Source organism: Mus musculus, chromosome 2, assembly GCF_000001635.26.
Source record: "Mus musculus strain C57BL/6J chromosome 2, GRCm38.p6 C57BL/6J".
NCBI classification, from domain to species: Eukaryota; Metazoa; Chordata; class Mammalia; order Rodentia; family Muridae; genus Mus; species Mus musculus.
In genome coordinates, this window is record NC_000068.7 from 91,031,679 (window position 1) to 91,054,009 (window position 22,331).

Consider the following 22,331-nt stretch of genomic DNA (forward strand, 5'->3'; position numbering starts at 1 on the left):
CTGCATTGCTGCCAGGTGTGGCAAGTGATTTCTTTGAGGCCAGCCTGGTCTTCATAGTTCCTGGACAGCCAGGGCTATACAGAGAGAACCTGTATCAAATAAACAAACAAATACATATATGTTGTTCACTGCTCTTGAAGAGGACCCATGTTCCTTCATAGAACAGCTACTTATGGGCATTCAACACTTGCAAACTCCACAGATGCCTGCATTTATAGGTGCATTCCCCTCCCCACATACACATAATAAAAATAATACAGTGTAATAAAAATAAACCTTTACAAGTGTTGATATCTTACCCAAATGTTATGTTACCTAAAAAAAAAAAAAAACCTTTCACTAAAGGTCATGACATGGTCCAAGCATTCCAAGTGGGTAATTCCATGAACACTCACTCAGTTTTGGAAACTAGAAATTTAAGATGGTCAAGAATAGGTCTCTCTTGAAGTCATTTGTCATTTTGAGACAGTCCTTTGTAGCCTAGGTTGGCCTTAATTCCTTGGACCTGAAGATGGCCTTGAGTTGGTCTCCAGTGTGCACCACACGCTGGGATTCACGTTTTCTTCCTGTGTCTTAAGTTCCCATAATAGGTGTTAAGGCCCACTCCAGTATTGTGAAGCTGTTTCCTCCAAATTCAATTGTACTCTAGGAGGGAATGGGGAGAAAGAGAGAGACTCAGGACTTGGGAAGCCAAGGAAACTGTAAGGTTATGCAACCTGTGAGCGGGCACTGGGAGGACAGGGCTCAGTGGTCAGACTATAAGCTGTGGAGGAGGTTCCAGGAATACAGAAGTCCTCATCTGCTGGGGTGAGCTTTCCAGCGAAGAGCTGCCTTTGGTCACCCTGCTCCTGTAAGTAACTGTAATAAAGTCGTTGGTTCACTCAAGCTAGACAGGTGAAATCCCTTCTTTGGTCAGTTACTGGTGTCCCATGTACGGTTCCAGGATAACTGTCTCCTCAGAAAAATGCAACAAAGATCTCTTCCTGTGAGGACTGATCAAGGACCTTAGAACAACCAAAGTTTCAACGCTAGGTGTCTCAGTGGTCCCACCTTACAATCATTGGTGGGGGAGGGAGAGCCTTCAGTGGGGTTGCCTGCAAGCTGTGCAAGGAGTCCCGTGATGAGGCTTCTGGGATTCATCCCTATACCAAGTGGGTGTTACGATGGAACTGCCTAAATTACCCGTGCTCCAGGGAACACCGGTTAATCAGGGTAAACCTGGGTGGGCACCAAAGAAATAGTTTCAGGGCCTGGACAGATGGATCAGTGGTTAAGAGCCTGGCTGCTCTTCCAGAGGACAGCAGTTCAATCCCCTGCTCATAACTGCCTGTAACTCCAGTTCCTGAGGATCTAATGTCCTCTTCTGACCTCTGTGAGCTCCCGCACATGCACACTTTATATATTTTTTTTTAATTTTTAAAATTTGTTAAAATATCTAATAAAAAAATTGTTAAAAAAAATTTTGTTCAATGTGAGTGCTCTGCTGCATATACATCCACAAGCCAGAAGAGGGCATCAGATCTCCGTATAGATTATGAGCTACCACGTGGTTGCTGGGAATTCAACTCAGGACCTCTGGAAGAGCAACCACTGCTCTTAACCTCTGAGCCATCTCACCAGCCCCACAACACACATGTTTTTGAGACAGGGTTGAACTTTGTTGCTTTAGATGACCTGGAACTTTCTATGTAGACCATACTTGCTATGCTATGTAGACCTGCCTCTCAAGTGCTGGCCTTGAAAGTGTATATACCACCACACACGCTAAATATGCTTTTTAAAAAACAGGTCCACCCAAGTCTACCTGGTAAAAGGACACTTTATATTTCCCCTGAAGAATCCACACAGCCCCTATTACCTACTTCACTTTGCCTTAATTAGCTTTTTTAAAAATAAATAAATAAATAAATTTTTGGTTTTTTCGAGACAGGGTTTCTCTGTGTAGCCCTGGCTGTCCTGGAACTCACTTTGTAGACCAGGCTGGCCTCGAACTCAGAAATCCGCCTGCCTCTGCCTCCCAAGTGCTGGGATTAAAAGCATGCGCCATCACTGCCCGGTGGGATTCTTTTTTAAATAAACTTTTAAAACATGATTTTTTTTTCATTGTATGCGCATTGGTGTTTTGCCTGCATGTATGAAGGTGTCATATCTCCTGGCAATGGATTACAGCCCACCTTAACTAGCTCTTTAAAGACTATTTCCACATACGGCTGGCTGCATTGTGAGGAAGGGGTTAGGCCTTCATGATATGGATCTAGGACGGGAGAGACCCGATAGCCATAATTAGGGAGGACTGATGGGGACTGCTCATGAGTACACACTTCTGAAGATAGCGGCAATCCAGCACCACTGTGACAGTGTGCTGCAGTGTTTGGTATTAGAGCTCACTGTTAGAGATGCTGTCAAACCAGCTGGCATTGGAATTGGGGGATTTTTCTTATTTATCATGTCCGTGTGTAATGCACACACTCATACGGGAGTCAGAGGACAACTTATGGAAGTCTGTTCGTCCGGTTACGTGACTCCCAGGGATGAAACTCGGGTTGTTATGTTTGGCAGCAAATGCTGTTACACCATCTCACCAGCCCCTGGGATTGAGACACTTCGTGAATCTTCAAGGACCAAATTGTGGCCTCTGGTCATCATTTTGTCAAGGGGTAGGTAGTATCATCTCTTCTCACTAACACACTGTTTCCTTCACACTAGACACTGTTCTAAGTCCTTGTCAATCAGCAGCTCCTCTAGTTCTGTGGGAATCCTGTGAACTAGGTGCTGTTAACCTTTCTTCTCCAGGGCCAGCAATGTGCCCAAATTCTCTATGCTCACACAGCTAATACAGAAATACAGCAAGCAGGGCCAGGCTGGTGCCCATTGCTGTGCTGTGCTGTGCTGTGCTGTGCTGTGCTGTGCTGTGCTGTGTGAGAGCCACACACCACTATGAGAGTTTAACTATCCTTGCCTCGAAGAGGAGGAAGCAGGCTCAGAGAGCTACATGATTTGCTTAAGGGAGTTAGGAGGAAACCAGGCCTCCCATCAACTGGCTAATTGTTAGGAACAGTGTGGACATGTGCCCAGGTAAGTGTCTATGTGATGGGTAAAATGAGAAAATAAAATGGGGGAGGAACTGGGAAGAAAAGAGGTGAAGCTGGGCTGTGATGGTGCACACCTTTAATCCCAGCACTCAGGAGGCTGAGACAGGTAGATCTCTCAGTTTGAGGCCATCCTGGTGTAGAGTGAGTTCCAGAACAGCCAGAGCTATGCAGAGAAACCCTGTCTTGGGGGGAATGGGGTGGAATGTTCCATTAGCCAGGTACAATGGCTCACTCCTTTGGTCCCAGCTCTTGGGAGGCAGTCAGGCAGATATCTGAGTTTGAGGCTACCCTGGCTTACAAAGCAAGTTCCATGACAGCCAGGGTACACAGAGAAATCTTGTCTCAAAGCAGAAAGACAGAGACAGAGACAGAGAGACAGAGAGAGGGAGAGAGGGAGAGACAGAGGGAGGCGGAGAGAGAGAGAGAGAGAGAGAGAGAGAGAGAGAGAGAGAGAGAGAGAGAGGAAAAAGGAAAAGAAAACAAAACAAAAGAAAAAGAACCAAGAATCAGCAGCAAGGCGAACATTCAACTCCTCTCCCTGATGCCAAGTGTCCTGCCTGCTGCTTTCCTGCTGTCAAAACCTCTGGCCTAAGGCTTGCCTGCATCCTGGCAGACAGCCTTTGACAAGGCTTCCAAAGAGCATAACCTGCCAGGGGCACCAAGGCCAGTGTCAGAAGTGTCAAAGGGGACACCAAACAGGTTCTCCGGTGGTGCAGTGCCTATATCCCTGGGACAGCCACCTTTCAGCTTGGAGTGGGTGCAGCAGGAACCCTCGTGACCTTGCTGCTGACATTCCTCAGAAACCACGTGGCTCCAACTGGCAGGGACAGCTGCAGACAGGGGCTGAACCAGCCTTGTTCCCAGGGTGGCGCCCGTTGTCCATCCAGGCCCTGCTTAGCTTTTTGCCTGGTGTGCTCCCCCCACCCCCACTCCCCAGAGATCAGCCGACACCGTGGGTCCAACACCATGAGGGTCTAAAGACACCTAGCCAGCCACGGTCTTTCCGAGTGGCCAGGCTGTGGGAAGATGGGGCAGGACCAGACAAAGCAACAGATTGAAAAAGGACTGCAGCTGTACCAGTCCAACCAGACAGAGAAGGCACTGCAGGTGTGGATGAAGGTGCTGGAGAAGGGCTCTGACCTCGTGGGCCGCTTCCGGGTACTGGGCTGCTTGGTAACAGCTCACTCGGAGATGGGCCGCTACAAAGAGATGCTGAAGGTACACATTACCCTTCCAGGGTGCTGTGGGAGGGCCCAGGTGCTGTGAGAAGATTGGGAACAGGACTGGGTGGCTTCCAACTCCCAGACACCCTTGTATCTTCCTGAGTGAGAACCTCTGGGTCTCATAGGCTAGTGTCTGGTCTGAAGTTTTGAATATGCATGGGAGATCCTGAGTCTTAGTTGGCTGGGTATCGTCAGAGTCAGGCCTGTGGCCTTTGACCTCGGTGTCAATGATGTTCACAGGCATCCAGGGATCTTAAGCCCAGACCTCCAAGTCTAGATTTTAGTCTGCTGCTTGCTGCCTGGAGGAACAGGCTCCAAGTTTGAGGGTCAGGCTGGTCAGTGGTAGACTCCAGATCTGAGGCTGGGAGTGAAAGTGTATGTCTACCCTGAGCTTTGGTTAGAACTTCTCTGCTATGACTGGAGCCTGGGAGGATGGATCTGAGGTTGTTGAAACTCTTGAGTCTGAGCTTCAGGGTCTGCCATTCTCTCTGGCTGTGGCAGCCAGGGAATGCAGCCTTGCTGAGTGTTGTCTACCTGTTCCCCCCGGGGTCAGTTTGCCGTGGTCCAGATTGATACTGCTCGGGGACTGGAGGATGCTGACTTCCTGCTCGAAAGCTACCTGAACCTGGCGCGCAGCAATGAGAAGCTATGTGAGTTCCACAAAACCATCTCCTACTGCAAGACCTGCCTCGGCCTGCCTGGCACCAGGGCTGGTGCCCAGCTTGGGGGTCAGGTCAGCCTGAGCATGGGCAATGCTTTCCTGGGCCTCAGCCTCTTCCAGAAGGCCCTGGAGAGCTTTGAGAAGGCCCTGCGCTATGCCCACAACAACGATGACACCATGCTGGAGTGCCGTGTCTGCTGCAGCCTGGGCAGTTTCTACGCCCAGGTCAAGGTGGGCCTGGTTCCTTTGTGGGGGATGAGGGAAATGATAATGGGGGATTTGAGGCTCCCTGAGAACCTCGTGTGTGGGGGGCGGGGGGAGCGGGGGTGTTCATACTGTTTATATATGATAAATATTATTTGACTTTCTCTGGCCAAAAGTTCTTTTGAGACAATGCCATCAACCTTAGCCAATTGGAGAACAGAATTATCTGACCCACCCATCCTGCAAATGGGCCCCCCAGGTGGCATGGGTTTTAAACTGGCCAATGAACCTGCCTCACTCACCTGGATGGGATGCATGGTTCTCGGTGCCAGTGATGAGGTTGGTCAGGGAGCTTCTGCAGCACGGACAGGTCCACAAACTCTGGCATCCATGAACTCACCGGTGGGATTTGTAGAGGCTGGACCTGCTTCCTCCAGGTCCAGCACACGAAAGCCCTGAGGGCCTCTTAGGAACCTCATCCTTCTCTGGTCACTGCCCGCAGCCCTCCTTTTAGAAATGGGTTCAGTGAGTGAGAAACTCCAGGTAAGGCAGGGCCCGGAGTCACACCTCCATCTCTCAGATGAACTGGAAGACAGGGAAGCCCTTGTACAAGAACAAGTTGTTTTTCTGTCTAGTCTTGGGCAAGTACCTACTTCTCTGGACTTTAAGATATCTGTGTATAAATGAGGAAGAACAGGACTCATAACAGTGATGTAAAGACTCATTAGTCTAATATTTATTGGCAGGGGTGGGGATTGGAGAGATGGGTCAGTGGTTAAGAGCGCTTGCTGCTCTTGCAGAGGACCCAAGTTTGGTTCCCGGCACTGACATGGTGGCTCACAACTGCCTGTAACTACAGTTTCCATGGATCCCATGCCTCTCCTGTTGTCTGCAGGCTGCTGCATGCACATGGTACACATACATACACCCAGGCCACACGCCATACACTTTTAAAAAAAGATTTATTTATTTATATGTAAGTACACTGTGGCTGTCTTTAGACACATCAGAAGAGGGCATCAGATCCTGTTACAGATGGTTGTGGTTGCTGGGATTTGAACTCAGGACCTTCAGAAGAGCAGTCAGTGCTCTTACCCACTGAGCCATCTCACCAGCCCTGCCATACACTTAATATCAAATAAATACTTGAAAAAATATTTACTGAGCTGGGTAGCACTCATGAAGCAGAGGCAGGCAGATCTATATGATCTGTGATCTATCTGTGAGGCCAGCCTGGTCTACAGAGTGAGTTCCAGAACGGCCAGGGCTACACACACAAAGAAACCCTGTCTCAAAAAACTAAAAACAAGCCAGGCGCGGTTTTGTACGCTTTTAATCCCAGCACTTGGGAGGCAGAGGCAGGTGGATTTCTGAGTTCAAGGCCAGCCTGATCTACAGAGTGAGTTCCAGGACAGCCAGGGCTACACAGAGAAACCCTGTTTCGAAACAAACAAACAAACAAACAAACAAAAAACAAATAAACACACACACAAAAACAACAAAAGAAAATTATTATATATATATATATATATATACATATATATATATATATATATATTTTTTTTTTTTTTAACTGAGGATCAACTACATCTCATGGACTGTTGTTGGGCCCTGTGTTTGTAACAACAAAGACAATGGCAGGGTCTCTTAGGAAGCTCCGCACTGTCTGGATGAGAAGAACAGTTAACGCAATCAGGAAGTTGGTTGTTCATCATGTGAAGAAGAGTGGGCAGTACCAGGATGAGGGGTCGGGCATCATTTTTTTGTTGTTGTTTTTTGTTTTTTCAAGACAGAGTTTCTCTGTATAGCCCTGGCTGTCCTGGAACTCACTTTGTAGACCAGGCTGGCCTCGAACTCAGAAATCTGCCTGCCTCTGCCTCCCGAGTGCTGGGATTAAAGGCGTTCGTCACCACGCCTGGCTCGGGGCACCATTTTTAAGACAGTGGTCAGAAGGCCTCAGTGAGTGGTGGAGAAGGGTGAACCAGGCAGAGATCCCAGGAATAAGTGTCAGGCAAAGTGCGGCCAAGGGAGAGGGAGGCCACCGAGAGGACAGTGACATAGGAGGTGCGGTGTGAACTTATTGGTAGGGTCAGTGACCAAAAGCTTCTGATTTCCAGGATTTCAGTGGTTCTCAGGCAGCCTAGTGTAACCCCAGATGTACATGAGTAATGACTTTCTCATTTTTATTTTATGTGTATGGCTGTGGGTGTTTTACCTACGTGTGTGTCTGAGTACCACATTCGTGCATTGCTTGTGGACACCAGAAAATGGCATTGGAAGCACAGAGGTGGTGAGCTGACACTTGGATGCTGGAAATCAAAACCAGGTCCACTGGAAGAGCAGCCAGTGCCCTTACCTGCTGAGCCATCGCCTCTCTAGCCTCAAGCTTTGGGAGAATTTCTTTAAGATTCATTTATTTTGTTTATATAAGCACACCATAGCTGTCTTCAGACACATCAGAAGAGAGGGCATCGACATCGGATCCCATTACAGATGGTGGTTAGCTGCCACGTAGTTGCTGGGATTTGAACTCAGGACCTATGGAAGAGCAGTCAGTGCTCTTAACTGCTGAGCCATCTCTCCAGGCCCCGCTTTGGGAGAATTTTAGGTGCTGGCACATGGTAAATACTTTGTCCCTCAAAAAGGGAAAGTAATATAAGAAGGTGTAATGTTACAGTGAATTCCCATGTACCCATTACTTAGATGTACCAATCATTCATATTCTGCGACTTTTGTTGTACATAGTTTAACTGTTGTATTAGAAACTGTTGTATTGTATTATATCTGCTGTATTGTAGTATTGACATCAGGCTGAGAGTGCAGCATGGTCTGTGCAGTGCTTGCCGAGTGCTCACAAAGTTCCTAGCGCTGCATAACTGAGTGCAGTAGCCCAGGCCTCTGATCCCAGCTCTGGGGAAGCAGAGCAAAGAGGATCAGAAGTTGAAGGTCATTGTTAACTGACAATGAGTTCGAAGCCAGCCTGGGCTATGTGAGCTCTGTCTTAAAAGGAAGGGAGAGAGCGAGGGAGAAAAATTATTGACACCTCACTATTTTTCCTTTATTTTTATTGTATTTCTTAGACTTACTTTATTTCCCATGTAAGAGTGTTTGCTTGCACTGTATATGTGTCTGTGCCCCCAAGAGGCCAGAAGAGGGCATCAGATTCCCTGGGATTGGAATTACAGATGTGGGTGCTGGGAATCAAACCCAAGCCCTCTGCAAAAGCAGCAAGTGTTCTAAACTGCTGAGCCACCTCTCCTCTCCAGCCCAGCATCTCATTTTTGACCCTGAAGAACTTCTATTCGCATCACTAAAACCTAAACAGGATCTTTATCTTCCAGTGACCCGCTCTTACATAGCTACAATAACTGTTCACACACACACCAACATTATCATAATCTCAGAAGAGCAGCCAAATAATCCCCGAATGCCTGAATGCTCTATTTACATTTCTCTGCTTATCCCAAAATACTTCCCTTACCCTCAGCTTGTTGAATGCAGAGTACAGCCAGAGCTACACAGCCAGTGGCTTAGTGTCTTTTATGGCTTTGAATAGAACATTCTGGCTCTCCCTTTTATTTTCCACGACACATTAAAGAAACCAGGTTACCTGCTTTGTAGAATGTCACGTCTCATTTCTCCATCTCGCTTTTGTGTTTCCTTGAGGCGTCCTGAGATCCCTCATTTATCTCCAGTGATTGTGGTAAGATGAGGTCACACCTCTGGGGTAAGAATGCCGTTAGACATATCTGTGTCCTGCTTTTCCCATTTATTTGTTTGTTCATTGATGGTTTCGTCCTGGCTGTCCTGGAACTCACTCTGTAGACCAGGCTGTCTGCTGCTACTAAATCTTCTCAGATCCCAGAACAACTGGAACTTACACAGCAGGGCTATCTCTAACCCAGACCTAAGTGTTTAGGAGTTCCTTCCCCCTGACTGTAAACCCAGTCCTTCTTTCTTACAGATGGAAAATTTTGGTCCATTTGCTTGGTTGGTTGGGTAGGTGGTTTGGTGAGTGGTAAAGGCAGGATCTCATGGATCCAGACCAGCCTCCAATTCCACATAGAGCCGAGGCTGGCCTTAAACTCCTGATTCTCCTGCCTCTACTTTCTGAGTGCTGGGGTTCCAGGTGAGCATGTTACACTTGGCCTTGCTGTTAGGTTTTTAAATGAGGCAAGAAATGCCAGGACTTGTTTGTATGTAGTAGATGATTAGGTAGAAAGCTCTTCATGATGGAGTGTAGGGGCTTGGGGGTGGGGGTTGGTTCCCATGGTATGGACCGGGCACAGAAAGGGAACCACGGTGTAGATAGGCAATGCAGCTAGTAATGGACAAGGGCACTCCTGAACCCCTGCTTCCCTCATGAGTGGAAGGTAGGCATTGGTGGATTTGAGAGGGAAGCACTCAAGAAGGATTTCCTGGCCTCCATCACCCCGATCTGATGTTCTTTGGTGCTGATGGTGGAACACTGTCTTTGAGCCCACAGGAGTCATGTTTGGTTCTGAAGCCAAGAAGCCATCTAGGACTGCATGAGAGGAAAAGTCAGCTGTGTCTTTGCCTTTTCATTTAGTGAACAACTATTTATTATGCATCAGCTAAGTCTAAGAACTGTGTTTGGCTCTTGGCATCCAGCAGCAATCTCAAGAAGCCATACTTGTGCACTGGTTTCCCCTTCTCCCTGGACTATGCTTACTGCTGGAAGTCGAAATGAGTGAATAGGCGGACCATGAGCCCTGTGGTGCCTATCGGTGACCTCAGTACTCAGGAGGCGAAGCAGGAAGACCACAAGTTTGCAGCTCCTCTGAGCTACATAAAAAATACAAACAAACAAACAAACAAACAAACAAACAATCCATACAAGCAAAAAGCAAGCAAGCAAGCAAACAAACAAACACGGTGGTTCCCTGGCTGTCACAGATCCCAGGCCTGGAGCCCTGGGTTTGGGTCCGTTCCTACCACTCAATGTGTCCCCCTCCTGTTCTGTGTCCCCTGCAGGACTATGAGAAAGCCCTGTTCTTTCCCTGCAAGGCTGCAGAGCTTGTCAACGACTATGGCAAAGGCTGGAGCCTCAAATATCGGGCCATGAGCCAGTACCACATGGCTGTGGCCTACCGCCTGCTGGGCCACCTGGGCAGTGCCATGGAGTGTTGTGAGGTGGGACAGCTGGGGAGCATGCAGGGGGCGGGGGTGGGAGAGGCTCTCAGGCCCAGGTCACAGCCCATGGATTCCCTCAAAGGCTTGCCAATAATCACCGGAAGGCCTCATTCCCTTCCGGTCCATCCTCACGGCCAGGAGCTTCTCTGTCCCCAGCAGCCTCTGTGGACCACTTTGAAAAAAGGGCTGGAGATGTAGCTCAGCTGACAAGAGTGCTTGCCTAGCGTGTACAAAGCCCTGGGTTCAACCCTTAGCCCTATATAAAACTGGGTTTAGGAATGCATGTCTAGAATCCCAGCACTTGGTAGGTGGAGACAGGATCAGAGGTTCAAGGCCTAGCTGGGCTATATGAGAGTCTTCTTTAAAAAAAAAAACAACAACAAAAAAATTTAGTGAAACAGAGACATTCAATGTTGTCTGTAACCCCAGCACTCAGGAGCCAGTGTGATCACTTAGGGTGAGACTAGCTTGGACTGCATTCAAAGCTCTTGGGCCGGAAAAAACAAAAACAAAAGAAAAAAGAAAAGGCTTGGGGGGCTCTTCAGTCTCAGAGCAGTTCCAGCTCTCAAGCCCATGCCATTCTCCGATCTCTCTCTCTCTCTCTCTCTCTCTCTCTCTCTCTCTCTCTCTCTCTCTTACACACACTCACACCCACACACACCCACACACACACAGAGAGAAAAAAGAGAGCAGGTCTTGAGGTTTCCCCTCTCAGGTTCACATTGCTTCCTCCTCCCATCCCCATGACGGTGCTTCTTTCTCTCTGATCTGAGTCCTGGTTTCCCTCCGTCAGACAGTACTGCGAGCTTAGTGGTTCAGTGCAAGAGGCCTCAGCAACCACAAGAGGATGTGGTGATCCTAGCTGTCCCTTCTAAGGGACTGCTGGGTATAGGGCACCCCATAGTAGGGTCACATGAGCTTGCCTGAGCGGCCAGCCTCCCTTGCAGGAGTCCATGAAGATTGCCCTGCAGCACGGTGACCGCCCGCTACAGGCACTCTGTCTGCTCTGCTTTGCCGATATCCATCGGAGCCGAGGGGACCTGGAGGTGAGATCACCAGGATTAGGTGGGGGGGGGGGGGACCTCGGGCCTGGAGCACCTCAAATCCAACCCTGCTTGGCTCTGCAGACAGCCTTCCCTCGGTACGACTCCGCTATGAGCATCATGACTGAGATCGGAAACCGCCTCGGGCAGGTGCACGTGCTGCTGGGTGTGGCCAAGTGCTGGATGGCCCGGAAGGTGCAAGACAAGGTGAGGCCAGACCCTTTCGCGTGGCTAAAGCTCACTTGCATGCTCCCAATCTGGGGCTGTTCAACCAACACTGGGGGTACAGTGTTGGGCTTGTCCCTTTATTTAACATCTGCTGCCATGAGACCTAAACAGTCAAAGAAGGTCCATGCCTCGCCCAGGGACCCACAGCTTATAAGGGGCCAGAGCTAGCATTTAAACCGTATATTCTTAAATTCCCTTTAACTCTCCCATAGCATCCCACGAGGCAGTCACGTTCTGCCCATCCTGTCAGCATAAACTAAGGCTCAGTCTCTCCTGCTGCCTTCCTACAGGGCAATGCCCCCTGCTGCCCCCCACCCCCATCCCCCAATACCCCAGGCCCACTTTTCCTTGTTTTGGCTATGAACGAAACAGATTACCCACAGCTCTGGCTTCTGCTCACCTTCCAGGCTTTGGATGCCATTGAGAAAGCCCAGGACTTAGCTGAAGAGGTTGGCAATAAGGTCAGACATGATTATGTCCCCTGGGTCGGGCTGAGGTCAGGAGCCAAAGGAGGGAAACTGGGTGTGCTGGCACGCGCCTGCAATCCCTCCACTTGGGTGGAGGAGACAGGAGACACGATTATCCTTGACTACACAGTGAGCTGGAAGCCAGCTTGGGATACAGGAGACCCTGCTTAAGCTCTGAGCCCTTCTGACCCTCTGGAAGGTGCTTGAAGCCAATCCAACAGCTTTGATCTCAACCTTCCTCCCAGAGAATATTTCTGGGGGCCTCTCAGTTCCATGGAGTAGATGTCTTCTTCATGGGTATTAGACATGCACATATATGTACACACATATATGCAAGCAAAAACACTTGTACACTTTTTTAATCTTAAAAACAAAACCAAGATAACAACCCTAACAATGTCCTCAAAAGCTGGGTATCCTCATAAATACTAACTACAGCCTTCCTTCCCCGTGAGTGTTCTCATGCTATAGATGAGGCCCAAGGTCCCCAGCTCCCAGCTATATACCCATAGTACATGTAGCTTCTTCAGATGTCTCAGTTGTATCCAGATCTTAAAGTCTTGAAGAAAGCTTTGTGTCTCCCAAAGTCTTCTAGAAAATGTGCATCTCTGTGGCTCTGGGGCACAGCCCAACTACGATGCCAAAGTCTGTTTGCTTTGGGCTGGACCACAACCACTCATGTTTATCCGGGTATCCAGCTGATCAGAAATGCACATTCACTAAAAATAGGAAAACACATTAGTTATTGTAGAGGCAACATAGCAGCAGGTTTGGCCAATGAAGTCCTTCAGAAATATGGTATGGTGGGGCACACCTGTTTCAGCATTTGGGAGGTAGATGCAGAAGGATCAGGAATTCTAGGTCAGCCTGGGCTATATTTATGAGACCCTAATCCCAAAACAAAAACATGGGGACCTGTGTTTCTTATCTCTAGACTTACCCACTCTCTGTTCAAAGGGAATCCAAGGCTGGGGTGGGCAGGCTATTTCTCCCAGGACCCACAGCAAAGCAAGGGTGTGGTGGGAAAGGCACCTTCTTAGCCCTGCCTCTCGTTGAGTCCCTCATGGGATCTGTCTCCCCCTGCCTTAGCTGAGCCAGCTCAAGCTGCATTGCCTGAGTGAGAGCATCTACCGCAGCAAAGGGCTGCAGCGTGAGCTGCGCACGCACGTAGTGAGGTTCCACGAGTGCGTGGAGGAGACTGAGCTCTACTGCGGCCTCTGTGGTGAGTCCATCGGGGAGAGGAACAGCCGGCTGCAGGCCCTGCCCTGCTCCCACATCTTTCATCTCAGGTGAGTCCTCTGCTGGGTGGACAGGAACCCCCAAATCACACTGACGATATTAAATCAGTCTTGGTTCCTTGGGGCCTCGGTGTGTTCTCACAATTTCCCACCAGCTATCGACTCTCCCTCTAGTTCCGTGGGGCGGGGTCATTCTTATCATCATCCCAAGGGGAATTCAGAAGGAGCCCCTGCAAGTCAGCTCCCAGGACCAGACTTGCCTTGGGGTGGCAGCAGATGCCAACTTTGCTGCAGCCTGGAAGCCTTGGGGGCAGGGCAGGCAGGAAGTGAGCAGAGCCCAGGGGAGCCTTCTCTCCCACTAGACAGTGACCTCCTCGTCTGGAAGGGAGGAAGACACAGCCAGGGCCTGAAGTTAAGTCTGGCCTGGGTGAGTGAACGCAGCCCCCTACCTCCACAGATGCCTGCAAAACAATGGCACTAGGAGCTGCCCCAACTGCCGCCGCTCCTCCATGAAGCCGGGCTTTGTGTGACTTCAGCGGCCATCTTGGGTTTCCACACAACCTCCCCTGGCTCCTTCTCCACCATCAAGCCCGAGGCCCTGGTGAAATTCTAGGGTATCGGCCAGGTCCTCCATAGCCAACTCAGGGCCAGAGGCCTGCTTGCTGCTCCTCTGGGCCTAGCTCCCCTCCCCTGCCTCTTTCTACGTTGTTCTTTATAGAAAAATAAAATGTTTGTACCTGGTGCTAGTGATTCTGACCCTTCTTCCTCGTGGAGGCTTCTCCAGACACGGCCTCACTCCATGCATGTTGTGAGACCTTCTGGCGACCCACCTGAACAATTAAGTTACCAAGAGAACTGGAGACAAGATCCCTGCTGCTGAGATATCACACACACACACACACACACACACACACACACACACACACACACACACCAAGAACACTGTAGATAAGATCCCTGCTGCTGAAATATCTCTCTCTCTCTCTCTCTCTCTCTCACACACACACACACACCACATCCCAAGAGAACTGGAGACAAGGTCCCTGCTGCTGAGATATCACACAAGATCCCTGCTGCTGAGATATCACACACACACACACACACACACACACACACACACACCATATCCCAAGAGAACTGGAGACAAGGTCCCTGCTGCTGAGATATCACACAAGATCCCTGCTGCTGAGATATCACACACACACACACACACACACACACACACACACACACACACCACATCCCAAGAGAACTGGAGACAAGATCCCTGCTGCTGAGATCACACGCACGTGCACACACATACACAAACACACACATGCACATAAATACATGCGCACACAGACACACGCACACATGCACACACACCAGCACAAGGAGTTGGAAGGGAACTACTACACAATAGACAGAATAGCAGCGTGGAAAGTGCTAGAAACTTGTGTGGACTGCATTGTGAACTTCTGCCCCACCAATATGTTTAAGCACATTTATTTTGTGTGTGTTCACATGTGTGGGAGCAAATGTGCAGTGTGGATGTGTGGTCGGAGAAGGATTTTGGGGAGTCAGTTGCGTCCTTCTGCCATGTGAATCCCTCGGGATGGAGCTCTGGCCCTCCAGCTTGGAGGTAAGTGTCTTTACATGCTGAGCCGCTGGTCCCTGCCTCACCTGCTTTTCAGGTGGTATTGATTTGATTTTTCGACCAGGCTGGCCTTGAAACTGGTCGAAACTCTGCCTCCTTTGCCTCCAGAGTGCTAGGATTATAAAGGCATGCGCCACCACTGCCTGGCTTTGTTCTATGGAGTTCGGGCTGGTCTAGCAGTCATCATGTACATTCGAAGCTCCTGCTGCTTCTAGCCCCTGAGGGTTGGAGTTAAGGAAATGTGTCAGCATGCATGGCTCTGTCACTTTTTATTAGGGGAGAACTAATGACTACCTCCCAAAGGCCTCTACAAGTCCCACCATATGAGCGATACAGTCTCATTACGTGAATTGGGAACCAGGGGGAAAAGTGAGTGTATGTGAATGTCTTGAATAAGAGAGCTAAAGGCTGGGAAGAGAGTTCTGCTGGGAGAGTGCTTGCCTAGCATGCATGAAGCTCTGGATTCCGTCCCCCAAACCACAGTAACCAAGTATGTATGAGATAGCACCAGAGGGTCAGAAGTTCAAGATACCCCCACCCCCGGCTACACTGCAGAACTGAGGCCAGTTGGAAATACATAAGACCTGTCTCAAAACAAACCAAAATGAGTTAATCAAGGTTGGTGTCCTATTCGAAGAAAAAAGACATGAGCGCTTTCCCATCTCTGCAAAATAAATAAATAAATTAATTAATAATAGTTAAAATCTATTTTTCCTTCTGGCCACTTAGTTCCTAACAATAAGGACTCTGAGACTATTTACTATTAAATGCCTAGGCTATAAGCCTTGGCTCATTCCATGATGGGCTCGTAACTTATTAAACCCATTTAAACCAGCCGATCTTCCACATGGCTAGTTACCTCTCCTTCAGTCCTGGCTCGCTCAGATGTACGCAAGAGCTGTTATCTTAATGCCCCGAGGTCCCCACATAAAAATTTCTGTTTACAGCAGCTTGTTTGCAGCAGTTGCCTTTCCTTGATGTTCTCCTGTCACTCCCAGCCTGACGTAAACCGGCCTATAAAAACCCAGCCTCCTGTTTGGCATGGCTGCTCTCCCCTCTCTGAGAGACAGACCTCAGTAAAGCTTCACTCTTTGGCTTCGGTGTGGCTCCGGTGATCCTGTTCTCCTGTAAGCTTTATCGCATGGATGTAAGAGGACAACTTAAAGGGACTCGGTCCTCTGCTTCCATCATGGGGTCCTAGCATCAGACTCAGGTCACCAGGCTTGGGGGCAAGTGCTTTTACCTGATGAGCAATCTTTCCCCTTGGATATGATTTTTTTTTAAAGGAAGGATCTCATTGTGTAGCTCTGGCAGACCTAGAAACTCACTATGTAACTCAGATAGCCTCAAGTGCACCAAGTACTGGAATTAAAGATGTGTGTGGTTATTAATTTTAAAGAGAAGGAAAAGCTGAGTCTCAGTGGAGATGATTGGCTGGCCCAGTTCATCAGGTGAGAAAGGTTAACATCTCCAGGAGGAGATGAAAGGAGGCAGAACACTAGGAGGATACAGCTTTAGAAACATCCCACAGAGTAACTGTGATCTCTGACTGTCCGAGCACTAAGTCAGCACTCTACATCCCCTAGCCCAGGAGAGTGGGCTTCATCTCAGCAAATCCCCTCAGAAGTATCCAGCGGGTGTGGCATCTAGCCCTCGCCTTACTGCCATCTGATTCATGAAAAGCAGTTACAAAATTGGCTGTGGTGTGGCTCCCACCCTTAGTCCAGCACTTTGGAGGCAGAGGCAGGTGGAGGCCAGCCCTGTCTATAGAGTGAGTTTCAGGACAGCTTGGGCTACACAGAGACATCTCTTGAAAACTGTCCCTCCCCTCAAAAGAAGAAGTTATTAGGGTTGGAATGTTAAGATTATTTTAAGTCTATATGTATATGTATACTACACACACACACACACACACACACACACACACACACACACACACACGCCAGGCATGACCTGTAGCCCCAGCTCCTCAGGACACAGGAAAATTGATTCACCTTGGGAATTCCAAGAAATACCCCATATCTTCACTTAAAAAAAAAAAGACAAAAATACATACTTTTTAAAAAGGAGTAGAGTGGATCCGGCCAGAGCAGGCAGAGCTGGCAGGCTTGGCATTAGCGTGGTTCTTAGGGGTCGTCTCACTGAGGTATTATTGAAGGGTGAGTCAAAAGAAGCAAGGGGAGTGGAGGTGCACCTCAGTGGGGTAGGGCTTGTCTAGCAAGTGTGAGCCCTTGGCTCAAACCCCGACTGAAGAAACGGAGGTGAGAAAGCCAGGTGCTGTGGGCTGTGGCTGTTACATCACCACTCAGACAACTAAGACAAGAGAACCGCCAGGGTGGTCTACAGAGTGAGTTCCAGGACAGCCAAGGCTATACAGAAAAACCCTGTCTCGCAAAACAAACAAAAGAACCGCCAGGAGATCAAGGTCAGCCTGGAATAGACAACAAGTTCCAGCCAATTACCAGTTAGGTACAGAGTTTGCTCCTGATTTAAAAGAAAAATAGGCTGGAGAAATTGCTTGGTGGTTAGGAGCGCTTATTGTTCTTCCAGAGGGCCTGAGTTCAGTTCCCAGCACCCATTTTGGTGGCTCACACTCCATAAATTGCATAATTCCAGCTTTGAGGTGTCTGATCTCCCCCCTGGCCTTCTTAGGCACAGCACTCATGTGAATGCACTTAAATAAAATAAATATTAAAAGAGAAAGAAAAATGAAAAATAGGGACCAGGTCAAGCAGCAAAATTATCAGTAAAGGCTATTCTAGAAAAAAGGGACAGGGGACTGCTTGCTATAGTCAAGGCACAGCATGAGGGCTGCGTACCAGCCTAGAGCTGGGGAGTCCAGAGACGCTAAACATACAGGGAGGGCCTTATAGGCTGCTGCAAGGATTTGGGCTTTTATGCGGAGAGACAGGCAGCTGCTGTGGAGGTTATAAGCAGAGTGACATGATCTAAGCAGTTACAAAGGAATTCCACAGGTTGCTATGTAGAGAACAGATTAGGTACAAGACAACTGGCCTGGATGCTTCAAAACTGCACACACACACACACACACACACAGAGAGAGAGAGAGAGAGAGAGAGAGAGAGAGAGAGAGTGAGAGAGAGGGAGAGAGAGATTTTCATTGTTCTTTCAACTTTTATATATTTTTTACCTTTTTTTCAAAGTAAAGAATTTTTCAAAACGTTAAATTTTAGGAAGTATGACACAGAAACAGGGAGGGAGGGCTTTCGCCTATGTTGTGGGAGAGGGAGAGATAAGAGATACTAGGGAATAGACTCGTGTTGACAGGTGCCACAGTTTGCAAACAGAAAGCAAGCTGGTGTTGGGGATGTTGGTGAGTTGGTAGAGGGCTACCCTACATGAGGGAGGCAGTGGGTTTGACTGCCAGTGCCGCATAAGCCTGTGTGGTGGTAAAAAACAGGTGTGTAACCTCAGGGCTTGGATGCAGGAGAATCATTCATGACTATACAGTGAGTTCATCGTCAGCCTGGGATAGACAGCGCACACGAGCACACACACACACACACACGAGCATACACACACACACACACACACACACACACACACACACACGAGCATACACACACACACACACACACACACACACACACACACACACACACACAGTTGTGAGCCTTTATGAACTCAGGAGGCAAGGTAATTGAATCTCTGTGAGTTCATGGCTAGCCTGGTCGACATAGTGAGACCCTCTCTTAAAGGGGTGGGGAAGAGATTGTGTTTTGTGGCCTGAGAGAGAATTCTCTTGGGTTCTTGTGCAAACACTAGGACGTGAGTAATTAAGGAGTTTAACAGAGAAGACAAACAACCAAATCATCACACAGAAGGTATATCTGCCTGGTAAGTGCTCCGAAGGGGAAGCTCAGAGACTGGGAAACAGTAAGACTTGACGAGTCTTTAATGGTCAGTGAGATTTTGCTGCTGATTCAAAGAATGTTAATATTCACTGATATTCAGTGGTGACATAGATTTATAGGAGGTATAGAAATCTAGATGTGGGAGAAGTTACTGAGGGTCTGAGACGCTAATCAAAGGGCCCAGGTACTGTGTGTGAAGAAAAATATGGCATGTTGACAAGATGTGGTCAGGGACCAGACTTGAGTCTTCGTTCTGAGAAGGCTTTGTTTTTGTTTTCTTCTTGAGACAGTGGGTATTGTAACCACATCTAGCTTGGGCCTGATGTCTCTGGATCCTCCATGACAGATTAGAAGAGGTGAATCTGAGGCTGTCGTAGAGAACATGGACTTTCTTATTGTTCTCAGAGAGCACCCACATCCACCAACCTGCTTCTCCTTCAGCACAACTCTGTGATCAGCGTGAGGAGACCGGAGCTGCCAAAGGACACTTGACTATCCTCTCCATCCCTGGTCCCTTCCCCAGGAGCTTAGGGTCAGATGGAGCTACCCAGCCATTTCCGATGCCCTCCTGGCTCCAGCTTGTACCGGCACCAGAGTGTTGACTGCAGGGCCTCCTTCATCCCTTGATCTGGGCTTTTTCTTCCCTTTCAAGGCCCCGATGGGCCTGATGTCCCAAGCTGCTTTCTTTCTTCTTGAGGCCAGGCTCAGAATCTCAGCTTCCTGCTGGGATGGTTCCCTGGTGAGTCCTAATTTCCCTCAGCACTGCAATGTTCTCAAACCATCTGTCTTTCCCATCTTTCCCCAACCACCACTACTCTTTTACTCTCAAGAGAACTGATCGGTCCCGTCATTCTTCATAATGAGAAACCCAAACAGGCTGAGATCTTCCATCCTTTCCCACCTCCTGTCCTGTATTCCCTGTGTGTGTGTGTGTGTGTGTGTGTGTGTGTGTGTGTGTGTGTGTGTGATATGAGCATGGCTAGGATAGAGGTCTAAATAGTATCTTCTTGCTTTTTGCTTCCTCTCACCCCCTGAGACAGGGTCTTTTACTGATTCTGGTGCCTTGTTTGGGCTAGACTGTATTGCACAAAAAGATCACCTTAAAACTCTCCCTGTCTTTGTCCAATAAAAGGCTCTTTCTCTAACATCAATAAACTGTATACAATAAGAACAATTATGAAAGCTATCAGGTAAGAATTACATTCATGCTGGGCAGTGGTGGCTCATGCCTTTAATCCCAGCACTTGGGAGGAAGAGGCAGGTGGATTTCGAGGCCAGCCTAGTCTACAGAGTGAGCTCCAGGACAGCCAGGGCTACAAAGAGAAACCCTGTCTGGAAAAACCAAAAAAACAAAAACAAAAATTACATTCATAATGTCCAGTCCATTTATATTTGGCAAACTTGAAGAAAGTAACCTTTCTTTATCTTATCTTGTTGAGTACAAAGTTCTGTACCTAATTCACTTTTATCATAACTTGCATGTATTAACCTAAAAACATCTTCTTAGACCTAAAAGCATTTTCTTAAACCGTTCACAACTTAAGCTTAATGTGAGACTGCAACTATGTAGTCTTCAATCCCATCAGAGACCCGAGAAAACAGGAAGTGCTGAGCAAGCAGCTTCCAAGACTACAGCAATGACAGAGACCGCTGGCTGCTGGCTGCTGGCTGCCTTGTTTTCACCCAAGGTTCCTCTGCAGTGGTGGGGTATCTATCTTCAGCCTACAGGCCACAATGTCTGACACACTTTTTTGTTTGTTTGTTTGTTTGTTTTTTGAGACAGGGTTTTCTGTATAGCCCTGGCTGTCCTGGATCTGACACACTTTTTTGTGAAGTGGGAATTATGAAGGACTGGCCTACCTTGTCTTGGAAACATTTGGCAGTTGACTTCCTCTGTGTCCCACTGTCCATGGTTTAGACAGCATGTTGTCAGCAATTGAAGCAAGGACAGTCTTTTGCCAGGTGGCTAGCTTTGCCACATATGAATCAAACTCCATATGGAGGGTCTTCAATGCCCATTATCTTTTTGAAATAATATTTAGGTAATGCCAGGAGCTGATGCATCTCAATTTCACAAAAAAAGCCTTGTTATTAAGACATCTTAAATGCCATATTCTATAGATCTCTGAAGTGTTTGAAGACCATCTATCGACATAGACTATGTTGAATAGGCAAGCATTGCTTGTTTATAGCTATTTACAACCTGTGTAACTTTGAAAACATCTTTAGACTAAATAAAGCTTATTTCTGTAATTAACTAAACTAGTATCTAACATGACCATAAATGTCATTATTTATGGGTAACTAATTACTAACTTGCCTTTCAGATTATCCTAAACAGTTTGTAATAGCAGCTTTCAGGGACTAGAACTTGGGCTGCAGAGATGGCTCAGTAGGTAAGACTGCTCTTCTGAAAGTCCCAAGCAACCACATGGTGACTCACAACCACCCATAATGAGATCTGACACCCTCTTCTGGTTCATTTGAAGATCGCTACAGTGTACTTATTTATAATAATAAATAAATCTGCCAGTCAGTGGTGGCCTTTAATTTCAGAACTTGAGAGGCAGAGGCAGAGGCAGAGGCAGGTGAATTTCTGAATTCAAGCCAGCCTCGTCTATAGAGTGAGTTCCAGGACAGCCAGGGCTACACAGAGAAACCCTGTCTCGAAAAATCAAAATAAATAAATAAAATTTTTTAAAGGACTAGAACTTTACAGCACATGAGTTGTGTAGATATAATACTTTAAACAAGAGTAGAAACATATATACAGTACATTGTAACAAAAATAACTTCCCTATGTGGACAGTTAGATCTGCATTAATATTAGTAGAAGCAATGGTTTATCTGGGTTTTGTTAGGCTATTTTTGTTTAAGACTCACAGTGTGACCAGAATAGCTAGAAATACACTATGTAGCACAGGGTGGCCTTAATATGCAGCAATCCTTCTGCTTCATCTTTGCAGTGGCTCAGTGTCTGTGATGACAGGCATGTGCCATCAAACCTAGCAGTTTCTTTTCAACCTTTCTCTTTCTTTCTTTCTCTTTCTTTCTCTCTCTCTCTCTCTCTCTCTCTCTCTCTCTCTCTCTCTCTCTCTCTCTCTCTCTCTCTCTCTCTCTCTCTCTCTCTCTCTCTCTCTCTCTCCCTCTCCCCCCCCCCTCTTCCTCCCTCCCTTTTGTTTTTGGTTTTTGAGACAAGAGTTTCTTTGTGTAGCCTTAGCTCTCCTGGACTCACTCTAGACCAGGCTAACCTTAAACTCAGAGATCCGCCTACCTCTGCCTCCAGAGTTCTGGGACTAAAGGCATGCGCCACCACACTGGACATTTTGCAAATCCGTGAATTCCAAGTTTACCTGGGTTCTTAGATTGCACCGGCACCTGTGCAAACTCCTTTTCAGTTATCCGCCAGGCTAAAAACTGCATTTCCCGAAAGACTCCGCGGCTTTCTCCTGCCTCCCGCCTCTTCCGGTTGTGCAGCAAGCCCCGCCCCGCCTGTACGCCGGCCAATAG

At 47.9% G+C, this 22,331-nt stretch overlaps 1 protein-coding gene and 1 further gene across 2 annotated transcripts; one reads left to right on the plus strand and one right to left on the minus strand.

Annotated features, from left to right (window-relative positions):
* Positions 1–119: 119 nt before the first annotated feature.
* Positions 120–22,331, minus strand: Gm13778.
* Rapsn (receptor-associated protein of the synapse) lies at positions 3,794–14,051 on the plus strand. Of its 2 annotated transcripts, NM_009023.3 has the most exons (8): positions 3,949–4,310; positions 4,869–5,207; positions 10,176–10,334; positions 11,282–11,380; positions 11,462–11,584; positions 12,013–12,066; positions 13,162–13,361; positions 13,768–14,051. In NM_009023.3, the coding sequence occupies exons 1-8, from the start codon at positions 4,119–4,121 to the stop codon at positions 13,838–13,840; spliced, it is 1,239 nt and encodes a 412-aa protein (NP_033049.2). In that variant the 5' UTR covers positions 3,949–4,118; the 3' UTR covers positions 13,841–14,051. The 2 variants fall into 2 exon arrangements, with proteins under 2 accessions (XP_006499080.1, NP_033049.2); XM_006499017.4 differs by lacking the exon at positions 12,013–12,066 and having other exon boundaries at positions 3,794–4,310.